General features: G+C 43.9%; 3 protein-coding genes across 5 annotated transcripts; 1 reads left to right on the plus strand and 2 right to left on the minus strand.

Annotated features, from left to right (window-relative positions):
- Positions 1-366: 366 nt before the first annotated feature.
- Positions 367-8,860, minus strand: LOC130525321 (SEC14-like protein 2). Its single transcript, XM_057031958.1, has 12 exons — positions 8,518-8,860; positions 7,608-7,683; positions 6,182-6,225; positions 5,224-5,286; positions 4,969-5,157; positions 4,723-4,818; positions 4,594-4,654; positions 4,442-4,525; positions 4,265-4,371; positions 1,657-1,796; positions 1,407-1,576; positions 367-1,340 (listed from the first exon to the last, which is right to left on the minus strand). The coding sequence occupies exons 1-12, from the start codon at positions 8,569-8,571 to the stop codon at positions 1,192-1,194; spliced, it is 1,233 nt and encodes a 410-aa protein (XP_056887938.1). The 5' UTR covers positions 8,572-8,860; the 3' UTR covers positions 367-1,191.
- A 513-nt stretch (positions 8,861-9,373) lies between these two features.
- On the plus strand, positions 9,374-12,301 carry rnf215 (ring finger protein 215). Of its 3 annotated transcripts, none has more exons than XM_057032114.1 (10): positions 9,374-9,934; positions 10,161-10,337; positions 10,424-10,495; positions 10,580-10,665; positions 10,766-10,820; positions 10,919-11,023; positions 11,128-11,250; positions 11,423-11,566; positions 11,653-11,816; positions 11,917-12,301. In XM_057032114.1, the coding sequence occupies exons 1-10, from the start codon at positions 9,623-9,625 to the stop codon at positions 12,173-12,175; spliced, it is 1,497 nt and encodes a 498-aa protein (XP_056888094.1). In that variant the 5' UTR covers positions 9,374-9,622; the 3' UTR covers positions 12,176-12,301. The 3 variants fall into 3 exon arrangements, with proteins under 3 accessions (XP_056888094.1, XP_056888096.1, XP_056888095.1); XM_057032116.1 differs by having other exon boundaries at positions 9,415-9,934; positions 11,653-11,755; positions 11,917-12,203; XM_057032115.1 differs by having other exon boundaries at positions 9,417-9,934; positions 10,203-10,337.
- Positions 12,302-13,217: 916 nt separating this feature from the next.
- Positions 13,218-18,990, minus strand: ascc2 (activating signal cointegrator 1 complex subunit 2). The gene is made up of 19 exons (XM_057032105.1): positions 18,849-18,990; positions 17,935-18,043; positions 17,660-17,818; positions 17,406-17,576; positions 17,198-17,327; positions 16,848-16,915; positions 16,622-16,732; positions 16,309-16,421; positions 16,146-16,220; positions 15,938-16,042; positions 15,786-15,854; positions 15,618-15,692; positions 15,206-15,437; positions 14,781-14,977; positions 14,565-14,684; positions 14,147-14,371; positions 13,957-14,041; positions 13,792-13,883; positions 13,218-13,607 (listed from the first exon to the last, which is right to left on the minus strand). Exons 2-19 carry the CDS (start codon positions 18,016-18,018, stop codon positions 13,436-13,438), a joined length of 2,283 nt encoding a protein of 760 aa, XP_056888085.1. The 5' UTR covers positions 18,019-18,043; positions 18,849-18,990; the 3' UTR covers positions 13,218-13,435.
- Positions 18,991-19,197: the final 207 nt, after the last annotated feature.

Raw genomic sequence — 19,197 nt, forward strand, 5'->3', positions numbered from 1 at the left:
AAGGTCCTGGGAGGGATGGTTTGGCTCCCATCAAAGCCCTGATCTTACCGGGGTCTGTCGTCAGGGTACAAAGAGACATCCGCCTGTGTCCCCGCGACTCTGGTGAGTTCCTTTCACTAAATTATTCTCTCTCACTTTATTGTTGCAATTAAAAGGGCCCCGCGGTTACATGAGAGCTTTGAATGTTGTGGGTATTGGTTTCATGATCCGCCGGGAGAGACGTCGGCAGCATTCAAGCCCCAAATGGGTCCGTTTCCCCTCCGCATGCAGGGGTGCCAGGTGCAGGACTGATGACACTTTCAGAGGAACTTGACTTCATGTTTTAGCGTTCCTGTAATTGTAACACATGCAGGCCGACACTTCAGCTGTTATCAGCAGAATGCTTTACTCTTCATATGGACACATAATCTATAGAGTCCAGTTAGCAGTGCCAGAACATTAGTGCTAATTTTGCTTTGGAAGACAGACAAGATGCAGGAAGTCCATTCATTCATTTTTTCTACATTCAGTAATAAAAGAGCACAAATGTAAATACATGACTGAATATATTAAAAGCCAATATCCACATTCTGTGGCAATAAATTAGAAAAGAAGACATAAATAAACTTCCTTTGAAGCACATCCTTAAGGCAGATATTCTCAACCCAAGTGATCTAATAATGAAGCCCTGCTCAGATATTGATCACGATAAAGGGAATTTGCACCTTACGTCTCACTTTTTGAGGTCCTCTCGGTTTAACTCTGACCCCACTCAAACATTGGCAAATTTGTCAAAAGTGAATGAGAGTTAATTAATTTTTGGCCGAAGATCAAATGTAAGACCGGTGCGTCATTATCGGACTCCTTGTGCTGTAGAAACAGCTGTAGTTTGAATTGTTCTGACAATGAGCAGGCTGCACCTACTTCTGTGGACACCACTGACTCTTGTAACAGCTTCATTAGGAGCATCGGTGAGGTAGAACTGATTCATGGACAGCATATAAAGGAAGGTTTGTCCCGTTTCATAATGAGTACAGTGCGCGTTTACAATTAAGAGGCTTGGCCACAAACGATGGGGCAAAGATAAGATAAAATGTCTTAATACTTACAGTATATGCTACATTAAGGACGCCACATTGACCAGCATGTAAATATAAATCAAGTATTTTAAGTTGCGTTCAGGAGCAGCAGCAGATCTGACACATGACGTCGTCACGGTTCCGGGTGGACGCAGCTCGTGCGTCTTTGAACCCCTCCACCGGCCTCCGGAGAAGTCATGTGGTCGGGCAGCAGTACGTCAACGGTGAAGCTGACTCTTTTAGCTTGGAAGATGCTGTAAGTGTTGTCGAATCTCAGAACATCTGTGCAAAACCAAAAGCGGCGTCAGCACCAAAGATCGGCGTTTCGGGCCTGATGGGCTCACTCACAGACTCCTGGCTGTTCGCAGGTCAGCGATCCATCCTCCGGCACCAGGTGAGCGTTGTATCGCTGGCTGGGCAACACTTCCTGCATCTGAGCGGCCTTCCTCCATTCGCCCTTTCTGTCCTTCAGAAACACCCCGAAACCGATGTCGGCGCTCTCCGTGGCGAACTGCCACCTGCACAGGGGAGAACGAAGAGGATCCACTAAGATACAGGTGAGAGCTCCGTTAATCTGAACTCCCGACGCTGGACTGACCTCAGAACACAGCCCGGGAACAGGATCTCATAGTCCAGCTGCTGGGAGGACCCACGTTTGACGACGGTGCACTGCTCGTAATCCACGTTAACGTGGTCCCGCACGTAGTAAGAGGGGGGAACCGGGCCGACGTGGTTGATCTGCAGCCCACAACAGCAGAAACAAATCAGGATGTTGTGTCAGAAAAACCGTCTAATAAGAATATTAAAAGAGGGAAGAGAAATAAAGGAAAGAGTGAATAACTTACTCTGACTTTCTGGACTCGTGTAATAACAAAGCAATATTTGAGGGGGGTTGTTTTCTCTTTATTTTATTTGGATGAACACAAGAGCATTATTTGGTTATTCTGTTCACTTTAGGTCACAGTGCTTTGAGTCAAACTACATCAACCTATTGGCTAAACACTGCAAACATGAAACATGATCTGAGCCCTCAGAATTTCAATAAACATTTGTCTAGTGAAACACCCACATGCTACATTTAAATTAAGAACAGTACCGAGGATTTCAAAGACACACAGCTAGCTAGCTACACTTTTATTAGTTCTGGTTACAGAGATAGAAAACACTTAAGAGGCTGGGGCAGCTCAATTTCTTGAATCTTGAGGCCAAAAATTCTGCTCATCTGTCCTGGGCCCAATTTTTTATCTACAGAGACAGTGACAGACGCAGGGTCAGGCCGGATCGCTGTGTGATTCTACTGTACGCTGCAGGCTGAAGCGCGGCGCCGACCTTTGCTCTCAGGCCGTTTCTATGCAGCGAAGCATTGTAGTGCAGCGAGGAGGATGTGGGAAGCTCGATGGGCGGAAATGTGCCTCCTTTGACGTTGGATTACTGATTTTTACGGTTGATGTCTGCAGCTTTACTGAAGGTATTCTGCCATGAGCAGCCTGCCTTCAGCAGGTCATCGACCTGTTGTGGTTAAACCAGGGTGTTCATGCGTAACAGGTCATTTGATTAGCCACTGTAGCAGTGTTATTATTTATTTGTGGAGTCAGAGTACCTCTTTCACACATCCACGGTGCCTTCCAGCATGACCTATACTATGGAGGGGCTAATTACAATACATATATAATATACAATATATATAAATATTCCTTTATGCTGTGCATTAAGCGCTTCTAAAGTAAAGCCACCAAACTATGTGAGCAGGGGGCAATTGAGTGAACAAACACAGGACAGGAAATACAAATACATGAAAAAAAAGGATATAAATATACTCTGAGGAAATTCATTTGGTGTTGTAATTATACTGGAAGAGGGCTGATGAGCTGTTCCTGAAATCAGACCTGATATTAGAGGTCTTATCTTGGCCGATTATCAATGTTACGTCGTCATCATGACAATAACAGTAAAATTCTGTTTAACATTAAATGTATACACTCACCGGCCACTTTATTACACCGTGCTAGTAAAAGGTTGGACCCCTTTTGCCTTCAGAACTGCTTTAATTCTTCGTGGTGTACGTTCCTCGGAGATTTTGGTCCTTCATGACATGTTGACATCACGCAGATTTGTCAGCTGCTCATCTATGATGAGAATCTCCTGTTGCACCACCATTGTCATCTTCTCCAGACCAGTTTGAGATATAATATGATGTGAGCTCTGGTGAATTCTCCTGCTGGTCGCAGCCATCAGAAGATGGTTCATGGTGGTCATAAAGGGATGGACATGCTCAGCAACAAGGGCACAAAGTATGCCAAGAAAATATCATCCACTCCACTACACAGTAATAGTCTGAACCATTGATACAAGGCAGGATGATCCAGGCTTTCATGTTATTTATGCCAAAGTTCTGGCCCGACCGTCTGAATGTTCCAGCTGAACTCGAGACTCTTCAGACCAGCAACGTTTTTCCAAGCTTCTACTGTCCAATTGTGGTGAATCAGAGCCTCACTTTCCTGTTCCCTGCTGACAGGAGTGACACCCAGCGTGCTCTTCTGCTGCAGCCCATCTTCTTCTTCATCTTCTTCTATTCTGCATTCCTGGGTTGTAACGAGTTGCTGTTGCAGTGACTGTTGCCTTTCTATCATCTGGAACTAGGCTGCACATTCTCCTCTGACCACTCACGTCAACAAGTCGATCTCACTGGATAGTTTCTCTTTTTGGACCCTTCTGTGTAAATCCCAGTAGATCGGTAGTTTCTGAAATCCTCAGACCAGCCTGTCTGGAACCAGCAACCCTGCCACGTTCACAGTCACGCCGATCTCGTTTATTTCCCATTCTGATGCTCAGGTTAAGACCAAGTGACTAAATGCACTGAGTTGTGGTCACGTGATTGGCTGATTAGCTATTTGTGTTAATGGGCCTAACCAATTGGGGGGGGGGGACTTGGTAAAGGCTAAACTGAGCAGTTTTACCTAATTAAGTGGCCGGTAGGTGTATGTTCGGGTTCTGTTCGTAGAGGAAATAATGCTGATTTTGGTCATATGACACAAACACTTTCCTAAATCGTTTTTATTCAAATTATTTCGCAAACATTTCTGATTTGCTCCATTTGTGCCCGGTTAAAAGTGTTCTATTGTTAAAGGGAACTTTGCCAGCTCATCAGCCCATCTTTGCTCTGGACCTATCCAAGGCCAGCTCGTCGCGCCCGTACGCCGACTCACCCTGGTTCGACAGCGAGGATCTCCATCAGGATCCGTCAGTGTACCCCCGTAGACCACAGGCAGCTCCTCGGCATCGATGTGCTTCAGTAAAACCTCCTGCCAGTTGGCTGTCAGCCACACGCACAACAGTCAGAGAAAGATAATTTTTGAAGGACAGAAAGGTTCAAAGCATCTCACCCCCGAGGACAAAGATCTTCTGTCGCGTGTTCTCGCTCAGGAAATGCTTGACCAGGTTGTAGGCCACGGGAAAGATTTTAGGGGCTGCGGGAGGGAAAAAACTCTATAGAACACTGAGATTTGAAACCAATAACGGTAGATGCCAGATTCACCTTTGATGACAAACAGTCTTTTCAAGCCTTCGGGGTAGTTTTCCTCAAACATCTGGAGGATCTGGTGACGCAGAAGAACATTACTGGATGGTGTCGACCAACAACAGGTCGGTTGCCAGGTCTGTGTACCTCTCCAAACGTTTCTATAGCAGGCTTCCATAAGTGTTTCAGACCAAGACCGTCAACATCGTAGATCATCGTGATCCCCTCCACAATCCTCCCCAGCTGCTCGGATATAATGAAAACTTTATTAATGGGGCAGGTTAGCGTCACAGTGGAAGAAACGTATAAAGCTGTAATATGTGATGTGGAGCAGTTCTTTTTAGCTTATCACTAGATAATAAGGTGAGGTGATGTGCGTGCTGTGTTCTGTACCCTCTGTGACTGCAGGCTACACTCCTTGCTGAGCATTTCACAGTCCCTGATCTTGGATTTTATGAAATCCTGCTTGGGGGCCGACAGGAAGAGACCTTTGGGATCCATAGGTCCGATGACATCGTACCAGATGGGACTGCCCTCGCGGTCATAACCGCACATCCCTCCTGACAGATACTTCTCTATCACCTGTAAATGAGTCCGTGGGTCAGAACAGGTTGGCTGACGCTGGTTCAGGTTAGAGGGGGCTTTTACCTCCGGCGGGCGCCAGTCGGTGATTATAATATCTACTTTCATCTGTTTCCTGAACTCCAGGTGCTGCAAGAAGAGACAGAAGTGATCAGGGCCAGATTCATCATGTTCACAGGCTGTTTGGGCAGCAGCAGAGTGGCGGATTAAGTGGTTTAAGAGGTGAAGTAAATCCTCCCGTCAGCAGATAAGGGATCAGTTATGAACCGCCATCTAAACACGCATGTGTCTGTTGTGAAATACAACAGCGCTGGAGAGGCGGAAGTAAATGTCTAAAAAATATATACAGAGTTCCAGTGTGTCATTTTTTCAATTTTGATCTTTGACCTCTCACATATTGTAGCAGATTTACTACTAATTCATTGCTTATGTAGAAATAATGGCCAGATACCTTATGTGTGTTTTTATTTGAATTTGATTAACATTAAGTTTAGGACACCTGTAGTTGGACAACCTACGGTAGCTGCAGAGGAACAAAAAGCATTTACATTTACAGGTGTTTTTTTCCTCCAGCGGTCCTTTGTTGAAAGAGAAATATTTGAGAAATTGAGGCTGAAAATCATCATTAATATAAAAGTAACAGTAATTATTATAGTTCCAATAAAGTACACTTGTGAATATTAAATTGGATTCCTGACATTAGATTATCAAATTTATACACGCAGATTAATTAAGTCGTGGGATGTTTAAGTGGTTTTTAAATCTCTGAATGCTCCTTGAAACCCTCTTATCAATATCTTATCTCTGCAGGCATTCGCCGTGACTCAGTTTGCCCACAGAACCGTTACAACAGGCTTCCTGTAATCTGGAGCCACTGAGCTGATGGGCTGGACAGCTTGTCCTGGTTCTGCCTGAACTTTCACACACTGTGGACATGGAGGCTCAACCTTGACAGGAACTGCAAGTATTGTCTGATTTATGTTGTATTGAGGGCCAGATTATTACAGTAGATGAAGGATTTTACCTTTCGCAGCATGGCCTCAGACTTCTGGACATTAAAATTTCTAGCTGAAAAACATAAAGAAAGTTTAAAAACCCATATATAAACTCAGGGTAGACTTAATACAGTGTTGGCAGGCCAAATATTAAGAAGAGATTAAAGGGATTAGAAATGAAAACCACATTGAAGCTTTCAGATGTCTTCAGAATCTACAACCACAGCCTCTCAACAAACATGCAGCATCCTTAGCCAACAAAAACAAACCGCTGATGTCTCAAATGTCACTTATTACAAGATTTTACTCTCTAAAGTCAGATAGAAATGACAGCGGATCAGTATGTGACGATGACATCATGAAGTAAGCAGTAGTGTCATTTACTCTCAGGTTTAAATCCTCCTCCAGGTTGGACTGTGACTCATATCAGATTAGGCTTCCGCTCAGGTGGAGGTACAGCAGCGCGTCATGAGCAAAGGGAGATACGAAACTTATCACACCTTCTAAACGCCACATCACCTTTGGATCCGTTTTTTCACCCACTCGGACCTTTCAGGCACCGGACTTTCTGGGCTGTTTTATAACGTCTGCCATTATTTAATGAGCAATCGTTGCACCATCACTATTAACATTTGGAAATGCTGTTATGAAATCTGTTGGCCCTGGGGAGAATGAAGCAAGCACAGTGTCTGGAGGAAGAGGCTCGTCCATTGTACAGCCCGTCTAATGCGATTAGCGCCAGATTAAGCTTGCACAACAAGGGTTGATTAAGGTTCAATACAACACATAATCAGTATAAAACTCCCTTTGTCCTGCAGTATTTGATATTTATTATCATGTTATTGATGAATTATCTGTCATCCAGGTCCAATCAAAGTGATGTTTCACAGCATTTTCTTTTTTCCATCACATTTCATCAGTAATTACCACCTAATTACTGTCCATAAATACACTCTATTTATAGTGATGATTCATTCTGGTAATGAAATTGAAAGGACTTTTAACTGGACACAAGACTGGCAGAAAGAATTGATTTATAGGTTAAGCTGAAAATAATGAATCCATTCAACTCTGGATAATCTGTGGACTGTTGTAGGAGTGACATTCATAAAAAGGGTGAATTAATGTGGCTAATGTAATCCAACATGCACTCAATCCACAGCCATGAAGCAAGGTTTTACTTCATTATGTAGATTTTTTAAAAGCAACTTCAAAAATCTTGTTTTAGAATCATAACAAGGCATGAAAACCATGTGAGGCTCCACGTTACACGCTCATATCAAGGGGTGATTACATGTGCTGCTTCAGAAGAAATAAAAAAATAAAACCCCACTGAGATTCTATTTTCTACGTTTATTTGCATTTTCCATGCATGTGTGGAAAGTGCAAATAACATAAATGTATATAAATAACGCAGAAGACAGGTTTTACAGTGACCCTGGTTTTCCAACTCACCCCTGAGCCAACGTAACAGGAAGTGGTCATGTTGTGCAGGCAGTTGAGGAAGAATGTCTTGTATCCTCTGTCGAAACTATAGAAACGGCGAAGAAAAGACACGTGGTTGGTTCTTATCAGAGCATCTATAACTCAACTGATATAACAAATTCAATTCTGACCCTAGAGGTAAAAAAAACAAACCTAAAACCCAATAACTTGGGATGTGGTTACTATTTATCTTATAGGCTACTGGAAGCAACAATTAGGTTTATGAAGACCTCTTTATGCATCTATATTCATAACTGGGCTGAGAAGCAGAGGGATCTCGGTTTAAAGTCCCGGTGTGGCCAAAACGTGGGAGGTGTTCTTGTAGCAGGGGGAGATCATCTATGGAGAGCACTACCCAGGGACCATTGAGCAAGGTGTTGAACCCCGAAATGCTCCCTGTGAGTAGCTGCCGACTTTTTCCAAGGGTGTGTCCTGCTTGCTGATATGCTGGTGTTCAGCAATAAAGCAGACAAGGAAAAAAAGATAGTGATCACCAATAAAAATTTAAATTTATGCCAAAGTCATCACACTGGAACCCTCAATGGTTGCTGAGCTGCCTCCTGTAGTGTGCGAAGATCAACGCGTTCCAATGATAACTTACTGGCGGTTCCTTGATTTTTTTTTCACAAGAAAATGTGGGACTTTTGATTTGATCTTTGAAAACCTGCAAACATCTTCTTCCTAGTTGCTTGCTAATGAGTAGTGTCTTTTTAAAAGTTGCTGCAGCACTTCTCTGAGGACCTTTCAAAATTATTTGTTGGGCTGCATCATAGTCCTACTTAATCAGCTGACGTTCTAGAATATGAAATACAAAATAAATAAATATTTTGATGCATCTCACTGCGCGCACACACACGCAAAAAAAAGCCTGATCATGTACCTGTTCCAGTGCTTCAGCCTGTTTAGGACTCAGGTCTCCGACTCTTCCGCTCATGTCTCCGGTCAGAGGACGCGGGATTAACACGAGGTTTCTTCGAGGTCCGTTTAAAAAGACACACCATCAGAAGAGGAAGAAAGCTCGCTCTGTCCCTGACAGGAAGGATCCAGTGTCTGGTACCTCCCCGAGATGCTCACTGACGGCTTCAGGGTTTTGCTATCTGCTCTGTCAGGTGCCTCCTCCCGAAAAACATGTGGAGACACGCCAGACGCGCAGGTATCTCGTCCAACCAGAGCCTTTTGCAAACAGATTTAAAAAGAATGACAGGAGGATCACTCGGTGCGAGAAAGAGGAAGTGCAGACTGAAACCCCGCCCCTTTTCATTAAATCTCCAGCGAGGACTCCGCGAGGCATCGCGCGCAGCAGACGAGTTCGTTGACAAGCGCTTCTGAAAAATTCGACTGACATTATAGCAATATGTCAATAAAACAAAAAGTAACAAACTATTTTTGAATTAGGAACCAAGTAACAAAAAGATTCATTTTTTTGCAGCAAACTCTGAATGCTCTGTTTATGTTGTACATTAATTCAACATTGGTTGTACATAGACGATCTTTGATTATGCACAAATATATAAATTTGATTTTTGAATATTTATTTTTTTAGTTCCTGATGTAAAAACATTAACTCCGACTATGCTGTTTGACTGCTGTACGTAACATTGCGTCCTTGGGTTTAGTAATCGTCTGACAGTTTAAAAACGAAGAAGGAAGTGTTCGTGGATTATTGAGAAAAGTTGTTCGTCTCTGTTTAACTGAATATTTAAAAAAAACTACAAACAAGCTTTACGTTGATATAAAAAAACTCTTTTATTATACGGAAGTGATATTTTATCCAAACAAATCAATTATTCATAATCGCTGGTGTAGTTTAAATAGGCATTTAAAAATTGTAAACGCAACCAGTTTGGCTCTTGTAGTCAAGATAATAATCCCACCGCCATTTCCGGTTGGAGCCGGAAACTTCCTTCCTTGTTTACATTCAGGGTCAAGATGGCTTTGGTGACCAAAATTGTAAAGAATGCATCGAAACTGGTGATTAAGATGTGATGAGATTTTTTTATATTTTGACCAGTTTCCCGGGGTATTTTGTCAGTGTTAGTGTCCGGAAGATGTCTTCAACGCGGGCCCTGTACCTTCTGTGGGTAACATTGTCACTTCTGTTGCTGCGGTGTCCGGGGCTAACGTTACTGTTGCTAGAGGCGGAGGAGGTGGCTCTGGTGGAGGTTTATCTGGAACAGCCGCCCCATGTCAGTGCCTTGCTGCACGGACAGGTGGTGGAATCCAGCAGGGACAGGGACAGCGGCAGTATCGAGCATCAAGACCACGACAGAGAGACGCTGGAGGGAGAGCTCGTCCTGGTCAGTCTGTCAAATGTAGAATTTGTGCTGTTGTTAGTCATAAACGCTAATAAAACACTAAATGTCTGTGAAATTGAGAAATTTATTGAAAAGGAAGACATCAAGAACAGCAACACACCAAAGATTGAAATTTAGACCTTTTATAATTTACTTATTGTGCTGCATTATTTTTACACTTGTGACTTTTATTGAGAAAAAACTTCCATTTTGAGTAAACATCTGTAAGGGAAGACTTGAGGTGCTACATCAGGTATTTCATTTCCCTCAGGTTCAGGATGAAGAAATGGAGTCGAACGGAGGGAAAGACCAGGAGCCGTGGATCGGGGTGGTTCCCGTGGATATGGATGACAGCAAAGCCTCCACTGGAAACCAGGAGTCATTTGCAGACACAATGGTTAATAAAGTAAGAAAGTCAACTGAGAGTGGAGCTGGAGTTAATGTGGTGCAGAGTGGCACGTACAAACTGCAGATACATCCTCTCTGTTAAAGATGAAGCGAGCACTTGTCCTTGGAGCATCTGCACTGATCATCCTGGCGCTCAACCAAAACACCATGAGTGAGGTAATGCCCCACAGGTACTCTCTAAACTGAACATCAGTCGCTTAACGGAACCCTTTAGGTTCTAAGGTTACTTTTTTGCTGCAGACGGATCTGTCTCAGGTGTTGTCCAAACCGATAATTGTGATTCAGACATCGGAAAATGTCACCAAGCTGATCGGAGCCCTGTTAAGGTAAAGGATATATTTGCGGTTAGCACAGGTACCTCGTAGCAAGAAGGTTCTGGGTTTAATTCCAGCCAGTTTTCAAAATACACCGGGTTTGTCTCTACAGGGGTCTGGAAGCAACAGCAAAGATCACATACAAGACGATCCTGCAGGAGAACCTGGTGAGCCCCGCGTTTGTCTCGCGTTTTGGCTCCATCTGCTGGTGGCCGAACGCACGACATTCTGAGCTGTCAGTGACTGCTGATGTGTGTCCGAGCAGGGAGCCACTCTCACACTTTGGTCCAGCTGTGGTCGATCGCGAGGTGGTCGCTACGGAGAGTGGCAGGGGGTCATCTGCACGGGAGAGACCAACTCGCCAGTACAGGTGGAGCAGGAGCGGCGCGATGCCGCCGTGTTCTGTGTTGCGTTTTGGCCCGGGTGAGGGAATCGGACGATAAAGTTGTGTCGCTCCGGCCTGTGTGTTCGTAGAAGTATCTGCAGCAGCTGTGGGACACCGTCCTCCTCGTGGCGCTCATCCTCAGCACCGGCGTCATCGTTCAGGCTCGCTGGCAGCACCAGGGCCCCCAGCTGAACGATGACTTAGAGCTACAGGTGATACTTTAGCTGGTCTCACCTGTTTTTTTTTATTGAACCAGTCGACTCCCTCTATGAAGGTCATCTAGTAGAATATCCATGTTTCATCGTGACATACCTACATTTCTGGACACCCTTTGTTAACCAACTCTAACATCTCTGTGATATTCTGCTCTTCTATTTTCCTCAGCTTCTCCCTAAACAGGATATCCTCAAGAGAATGTCGTCCCTCAGGACCAAAGTGTATCGTCAACCCAAACTGTGGCGCGACTCGTCCCAGCCCCTCGAGGCGGACAACTGCGCCGTGTGTCTGGAGCCGTTCCACAACAACCAGGTCAGCGCTTGCTGCAGAATCAGATGCGACGGCTGTTCCACGGGTGATTCACTGCACGGTCCTGTTGCGTCCTGGTCTGTTCTCAGTGTCTGCGGGTGCTGCCGTGCCTTCACGAGTACCACAGGGAGTGCGTGGACCCCTGGCTCCTGCTGCAGCACACCTGTCCTCTGTGCAAACGCAGCATCTTCAGTGAGTCACAGCAGTCGAATCCAAGCTCAGCTGACATCCCGTGGCAGTTTAAAAGTCAAAAGTATTTAGCTCCAACTATATCTGAAGAGCTGGAATCCGAGATGTTTGAACCGCCAGGTTTTTTTTATACATTTGAATTGACTTTCTCTAATCCTCTCCAGGCAGCGTCTACAAAGACAGTTAACGCTGGCGTCGGCTCGCTCTGCCGCTGCTCTTTCGGACCATCTCCGACACCCCCTCTTCCTTGGTGACACTCCGATCGCCCTCTTGTTTGTTACCTCAGACGTCCGGATTCATGTTGAGGATTATGGGAGCAAAACTAAACAACCATCTAACTGCAGCTGGACTGTACTGGAGCCAGGGTTAATGTCCGATGTTCAGGTTGGTGTTCCAGGTCTGGCATGTTCGCTGACACTGTAAATACGGTACTGTGGAGTACTGTTACTGTACTGGAGTACTGTTACTGTACTGGAGTACTGTTACTGTACTGTTGGGTTCTTTTCTTTATCCCCAGTTACTTGACTGATGTTGATTTAAGGTGCTGCACTACTAAAAATTTGGTTTTTATCAAACAAAAATAATCCCAAAATTAGTTGATGTATGGTTTTAAATATTGAAGTCCAAAGTGAGGAAATAGTCAACTTTTAGAATTAATGATTAATTTATTTAAATGGGTTCTCCTGTCTGTAGATGTGATGTCCACAACTAAATGCAGCCGACTGAACCACAAGCGCTTCCTTATTTGGGCTTTAAAAGCCTGTGCATTTGATTTAGTTGTATTTGCAACGTGTTGCATGTTAAATGGCTCGATTGGATTCAACATTTTGCGAACAGATTGTTGCTAAATCACAGAACCGTATCGCTCTTTTTTATGAGCGATGCTCAGTATCAGTAACGAGAACCTGTCACATTATTTCAGGATGTTTTCACATCAGAAAAGAAGCGTGAAACGACGAGCAAGTGGTGAGGCAAGAATTAGCGCCAAGTGGATGTTGTCAGTATACGTAAAACTGAAAATACTTGAGGTTGTACCTCAGTAAGAATGAACGTGACCCTCTCCAAATGGAGGGCCCCACTTCATTTGATCGGTGAGGAATAAGCCGTAACTCTTGCCTCACGTTTGTGTAGCTGTGACTGTACCAACAAGTTGTCACATCGCTGTGTAGATGAGGCCACTCGTGATTAGCTAGCAAGTCTGACTGCAGCGAATCAGTGGAATTTTGCTTATCTGGAGGGGAAGTTGTGGAGAAAAAAGTGCTAGAAAAATACGGATTGCAATTTTGGAATCAGCAAGCCAATTTTAGTTCTGATCAGCATAAAAATCTAACACAACGGATTTTTTTTAAATTGTTCCCCAGTGTTATCAAACTAACTGCCCGCACGTATTTAAGACATTTAACAAAAACAAACTACACTCCAGTGTGTAATTACTGTCAACAATAAATCACATTTGGTAATATCAAACTATTATAATTGTATTTATTTGGTGGATTTTGCAATGTCACTGCAAAAAGTCAACATTTTGACAAAATGCTGGATGAGCTCTTTGTGAAGAACTATGAGAATGTGAACTAAAGCGTCTCTGGAGATTCATCTACCACATAAAACTATGGTCATAGTTTTGCCACCCTCCATAAACATCATCCGTCTGTTTCAAGCAGCAGGCTGGGGCTGCGGTGGTCAGGACGGAATCATGCCTTTATTCCTCTTTCGGTCCGCCATCGTTCGACGACTGTGGTTGGACGTGCGGCTCTTGTTGGCCTCCTTTTTGCGTCGGTCCAGTGCCGTCTCCAGGGTTTGGCCTTGGCCTTTAGGTTTGCCCACCACGTTACTGGGGCGCTCCGGTCGGAAACTGGAAGACAGGGAGGATAATGTTTTATCCCAGGAAAGATCTAATTTAATGAGCAACAAAGTAGCCACAAACTGGGAATCATATATGTCCATATATATAACTCCAGGCCGGCGTTTGCTTTGCATTAGCAACTAAAGGAGCCCACTCGTGAGTGAGTGACAGAGCTTTTCCAATTTGAATTTACCCCTTCCTTTGGTGCATGGCAGCTCTTCTAGCTTCAGCCCTCTCTCTCAGCAAGGCTGGGTCCTGCACAAACTGGTCCCTGTTTACATTATTCTGAAACAAACACAATGAATTAGGCATCATATCGGGGTAACTCAAATGGAAAGCTAATTCAGGATGTCAGTACTGGTATAGGTTCCTCTTCATCTTCTTCCTCTTCATCATCTTCTACCTGGGTTCCTTTCCTCAGGACCTGAGGCACCGTGAACGGCCTGTTGAACCCCAGAGGTGAAACGTCTCAGGTACATCGGTGGCTTCCTTTCAGGTCCTGCTACACTTGTGTTAATTATGACGGCAGAACTAGAACTGGAACTTACCTCCTGTTCAGTAAACTGTCTCTGTCGAGGTCATTAGCGCCAACTTGGTTCATGTCGTAGGTGTCATCGTACTCGTCGTCATAGTCATCCAGGCCATAGGCGGCTGAGCTTTCACCAGGTTCAATGAGGATCTCGTCCACCACCGTCTCGTAGGTCTGATAACGAGCTCTCTGCTCTGCTATGTGCTGCTTGTCATTTAGCATCTCTTGAGTGCTTTCGCCTTTCCTGGGTGGGAGAAAACAGCAAAATCTTAAACACAAGGGAGGAGGCAGCACCGATGTATTTAGAACCTCCTGAGAAAGAATTTAAATGATTAGAAATGAAGCAAAAGTCTGTATATTAGCCATTTATGTTACAATTAAAATGCAGCACGCGCTCGCTGGTGTTTGAGTCGTGAGGATCGCCCGGATGCTCCTACCTCTTGCCTTTCCAGATGCGAGACATGTCCACCTGGTCCCTGCGGAACACGTCAAACTCATCATCATCGAACACACTGGATCTGTTGTTCAGAAGATCAGGAAGATCCTCTGTCACTGGTCTAAAAAGGAAAAAAAGGCATAATATTTGTTAACCCCAAAGCTGGAGTTCAGATTAATATTTTTATAGTAAGATGAGCCCCACACTGAAAGAGTACCTTGGCATAGCCCGGTCCAGTTTATTTAGAGCGGCGGGCAAACGGTCCTCCAGTATGTTGTTGATGACCATCTCAGAGTTGTAGTTGTATTCCTGTAGGCAGGCCAGCAAGAAGCCGTCGCCCAAATCAGGCAGCAGGTCCTTGATAGCGGAGAGTAGAGAATCCACCTCTGCCCCGCTCAGGGAACACACCGTGCCCTGAGGTGTTCCCAAGAGAGGAAGGATTCTTATTTAGATTGGTTTCTTTGGTATACACCGTGGGTCTACTTCTAAAATCCATATTTTAATTGAAGAATTTGATTTTTCTTCCCACCCCCCTCATTTAACGAGTTTGGAACACTTTGTGTAATCTAGAAACAAGCCTATGACCAGTATCGAGATATAAACACTTCCTAATAAATGATCCTAAATAGTTTGGGAACTCACATTGTTTCCTCTTTGGGGAACACAGACCAGAGCTTCTGCTCCCATCACCTCCTCCTCCCTTGGGACTTGATCCTTGTGAGGTTTAAAACTCGAAGCCGCAGCAGATGCAAAATCTGCTCCTCCCTGATTGGCTACATGTTCATGCCCCACATGGTTCTGGGGCTTCCGTCGGCCCACGCTGTCCCAGGCACTTTGGACCCCCTGGAGCAGGTAGGACGTGCGCGTCTCATCACTAATGGAGGAAATAGTAATGCACTGAAACTTCCAGTTACGTCGCCCACTGTTGGCACCTGGTGTATCGTTTTCCATTAATGATAATGATTCAATTAGCAATGTTTGTTTAGGTAGAAAGGTTATGCATCAAATATAGTTGGCTACAACAAATAGAATTATGAAAAGCTGATCAAACTACATGACAGGGACGGCCTGCTGTAGGAGGCTGACATCATCTGCTATGTTGAACTGCTCATCATAGTCACACATGAATCTGAAAGAAGAAAAACAATCATCTCATTTCCTCTGTCACCCTTATAAAGCCAGGAGAGTAAAATCTATGATGTATTCTTATCTCTCCGATTACCTTTTCTCCGTTAAAAAAGAAGTGAAATGTTGCAGGACTTCCTCCGCACATGTCTGCACGTTCTCTCCCCTACAGCACAGCGACAGCATTTAGATCGTTGCATCTCGTGTTTATTTGCCAGGCTACAGATATTAAAGGATTTGGTATTTCACCCTTCTAGAATTGGCTGTAAACAGGTGTGATGCAGCAGCAGGTGAGCCATCTCCACCATCTTGCGACAGGAATGGGACAACCTCTTCCACAAGTCCTCCCTAAGGCTAAAGGCCATTTAAAAATAATTATTCACACTTGCTTATTTTGTCTCAACACCTTGAATTACATTTAAGGAGTTAAAAAAAAAAAAAAGCAGCAGGAATTCACCTTTTGTCGTCAAAGTTTCTCTTCCTCACTGCCTTCTCAAGTTCAGGCACGACAGTTTCATAAAATGATGACAATCTGGTAGAACATTGAACAAAGTGATCACCAAAAGCCTTTCCAGAAACTCAGCCAGCTTCTGTCACCTGTTCACCTGTCACCTGTTTACCTGCTGAGGAAACTGTAGGAGTGGAAGGTAGAGCAAGCAGCTGGGAAGATGTCCAGGAAAGCATGAATGGTAGTGGTTGAGTCGCAAAGGTACAGAATAAGATCTGCAAGTTCCTACAGCAGGACAGAAAGTGTGAATCCTCAGGTAGACGTACTGTCACCCTTTGGCAATTGGTCAATTATGCACAGGTCATTTCAGCCTTTAATAAACCAGCAGATTGAATGTTTGTGCAAAACTGTGCAAAATGTTCAAACTACTACCATCAATCTCATTAATTCTGCACTGGGTCAAGTGCACATGGGTTTTATCTGACCTGCTGGCTCATGGTTAGGGAAGTAGGCTGTTGTGTGCTTAGTTTCATGGGCTCCAGGGCAGTGGCTCCTTCACAGCGGAGGCCACATTTTTCCAGGATGGTCTCAAACACCTGAAGTTGACAACAAAACAAGGGCATATATCTGACTAACTTTGAGTTGAAGTGAATAGAAAGTGTCGAGCTGCTCGGAATTTAATTTTAAAGCTGTCTGGAAAGCTGATCTTACCTGTAAGACAGTGGGAACCGTCTCTTCCAGGTCACTGTAGTATGATGGCTGCTGTGTAAAAATGTTTTCTGAAAATCAAGGTAAGGATATTTAAAGACTAGAAACAAGCTCCCTCCTATCAGGACAGACACGGGGCTTATCACAGTTTTGTTAGAGCCACGCACCAATACTTTAAATATTTAACTATCTCTAAATAGAAACCAATTTGTAGCAGAAAAAAAAGCATCTTTTCTTGGAATTCTGTGATTTAGGGGTCCACGAGTCAGGCAATTTGTAGGCCGAACAACAAAAATCCTACATGATCCTTTATGAAGCTATGACCAAATCCAAAACTTTCACAATTGCCTTACCAATCATTTTATGCAGCAGCTGACCGTTGCCCTTTCCAAACAGAACACACAGATCCAGAATTTTGGGAATGTCAAACAGGAAGTTGTCATAGATAATTTCTCCAAACACAGCAGGGGTGATGAAGTTATCCTGTGGAAACTTATTGTTAGTGACCAGTCGATATATTGGTAGAGTAGCAGCCCATAGTTTTTCTATAGAGGCTCCTACTTTAGACTCTTTGTGCGTGGCCATTCTTAGGAAGGTCAAGAAGACTGCTCTGTGAATAGAACGCTGCATGTCAGCCACTGAGGAGGATGGAAGCGTGGTAAGGTCCAAACTCCGGGGGGCATGATGGAGGTATGAATCCAGACACTTTTGCAAAGACTCGTCAAACACCACCTGATCCAAGAGACAGCACAAATGTTCAAAGAAAACCTGAGCTAATTGCTACTAATTCATCTACTGCGTTGTCGTTCTCCTACCTGACACCAGAACTTATCATGAGGTAATGTGAGCAGCCAATCAAGGTCCTCTGTGATGAATTTGGCATGTTCCAGAAACTCCTCCAACTGTGCAGGGGAACCATCTTCTGGTGGGGGCTTATAAGGCACAAAACAGCGCTCCTCCTTCCTGACCGGGTGCTGATTTTCAACAGACAGTACAAGGGTTGTTATCAACAGGGTTTCTTTTAAAAAGAGTAAAGCCGACCTCTTAATGTCAAAATATCTGTATGAAAAGGGACAGTACACTCTCTCACCAGTGCTGGCAGGGTGTGCTCCTGTCCCGATGGGCCAGGTTCAGTCACTTGCTGCTCGTCCAGTGGCACTCGAGCACAGGCCATAGCTTTGCCCAGTCAGTTCTTCTTTCTGTAAACCGTGGATGGTTTAAATGGTTACATGGTCAAGATCTGGACTGCTGATAAAGAATTTATTGGAAATCCCCAGATTAACACAAGTGGTTAGAAGATGCAAAACAAACACATGGTCTTTCACTTTTGATGTGAAAGAGACGACTACGATCATGACCTTCCATTCTAGGACCAGCTTTTAACCCTGGTATTAAACATCCTGACGTGTTTTATATGATATATTAAGACGCTGCTGTATCAACAATGTTCAACACTCCACGACAGAAGCAACAAATAACCATGACTGCATTTGTGTAAAAAGTGTGAATGTCAGCATCTTAGAAATGTATTGCTCGTGCTTGTTTCAGCATTTATCGTCCTTTAAGCTGTTTTAATAATCACTACATGGAACAAACTATTCTGCCATCCAATGTTAAGTCCCGAGTATTAAAACTACAATCGCCCAAAGTACTGACGCAAATATAACCTATATGAACTACAGTTAACGGTATAACTTTTTTTCTAGTAGACAAAATAAACTTTCACAATACATTCATGAACTATAGCTATGGCTCCCTACAAAGAACGTCGACATATTAGGTCTAAATCTAAAGGGTTGTTTCAGAAATGTCACTAAAGTTCATATGTAGGTGTAATATTTAGCTCAACGCACAACAGAATTTGCTAGCTATTTGCTATTACTCTTAGCGTTGAGCAAATCTGACAGCATGTCGATGAATTGAGACACTAATGTGCTGTGGCTAAATCATTTCATGGCTTTACAAACTTGGGAAAGCGACCCAAAATAATATATCTTTGCTCACCGTGAATGTCCGTAACAACTCTCAAGCCATTTAATCAGTCTTCAAAGATTTTTAGGTTTCTTTTCCACCTGTGTCGGACAGGAAGTGACGTAGAATACCTGACATTACGTAGCCTGGAAAAGGCCTCTACCGCCACCTAGTGGTGGATGGACGTAACAACCCAGACGTTGCCACGTCGTGACGTGTGTCGCTGGAGAAATCCTCTGGGCTCAGTTGCGTGGATGTAACGTTTGAAATAAAAACATGTTATTTCATTTATATTTATATTTTTTTTACAATAACCGTAGGTATTTTTAAGCGGCAAATAAGTTTGTTTATATACTCAACAACTCTGAGATGTATTCTAAAT

The sequence above is a fragment of the Takifugu flavidus genome, chromosome 5 (genome assembly GCF_003711565.1).
Source record: "Takifugu flavidus isolate HTHZ2018 chromosome 5, ASM371156v2, whole genome shotgun sequence".
Taxonomy (NCBI): domain Eukaryota; kingdom Metazoa; phylum Chordata; class Actinopteri; order Tetraodontiformes; family Tetraodontidae; genus Takifugu; species Takifugu flavidus.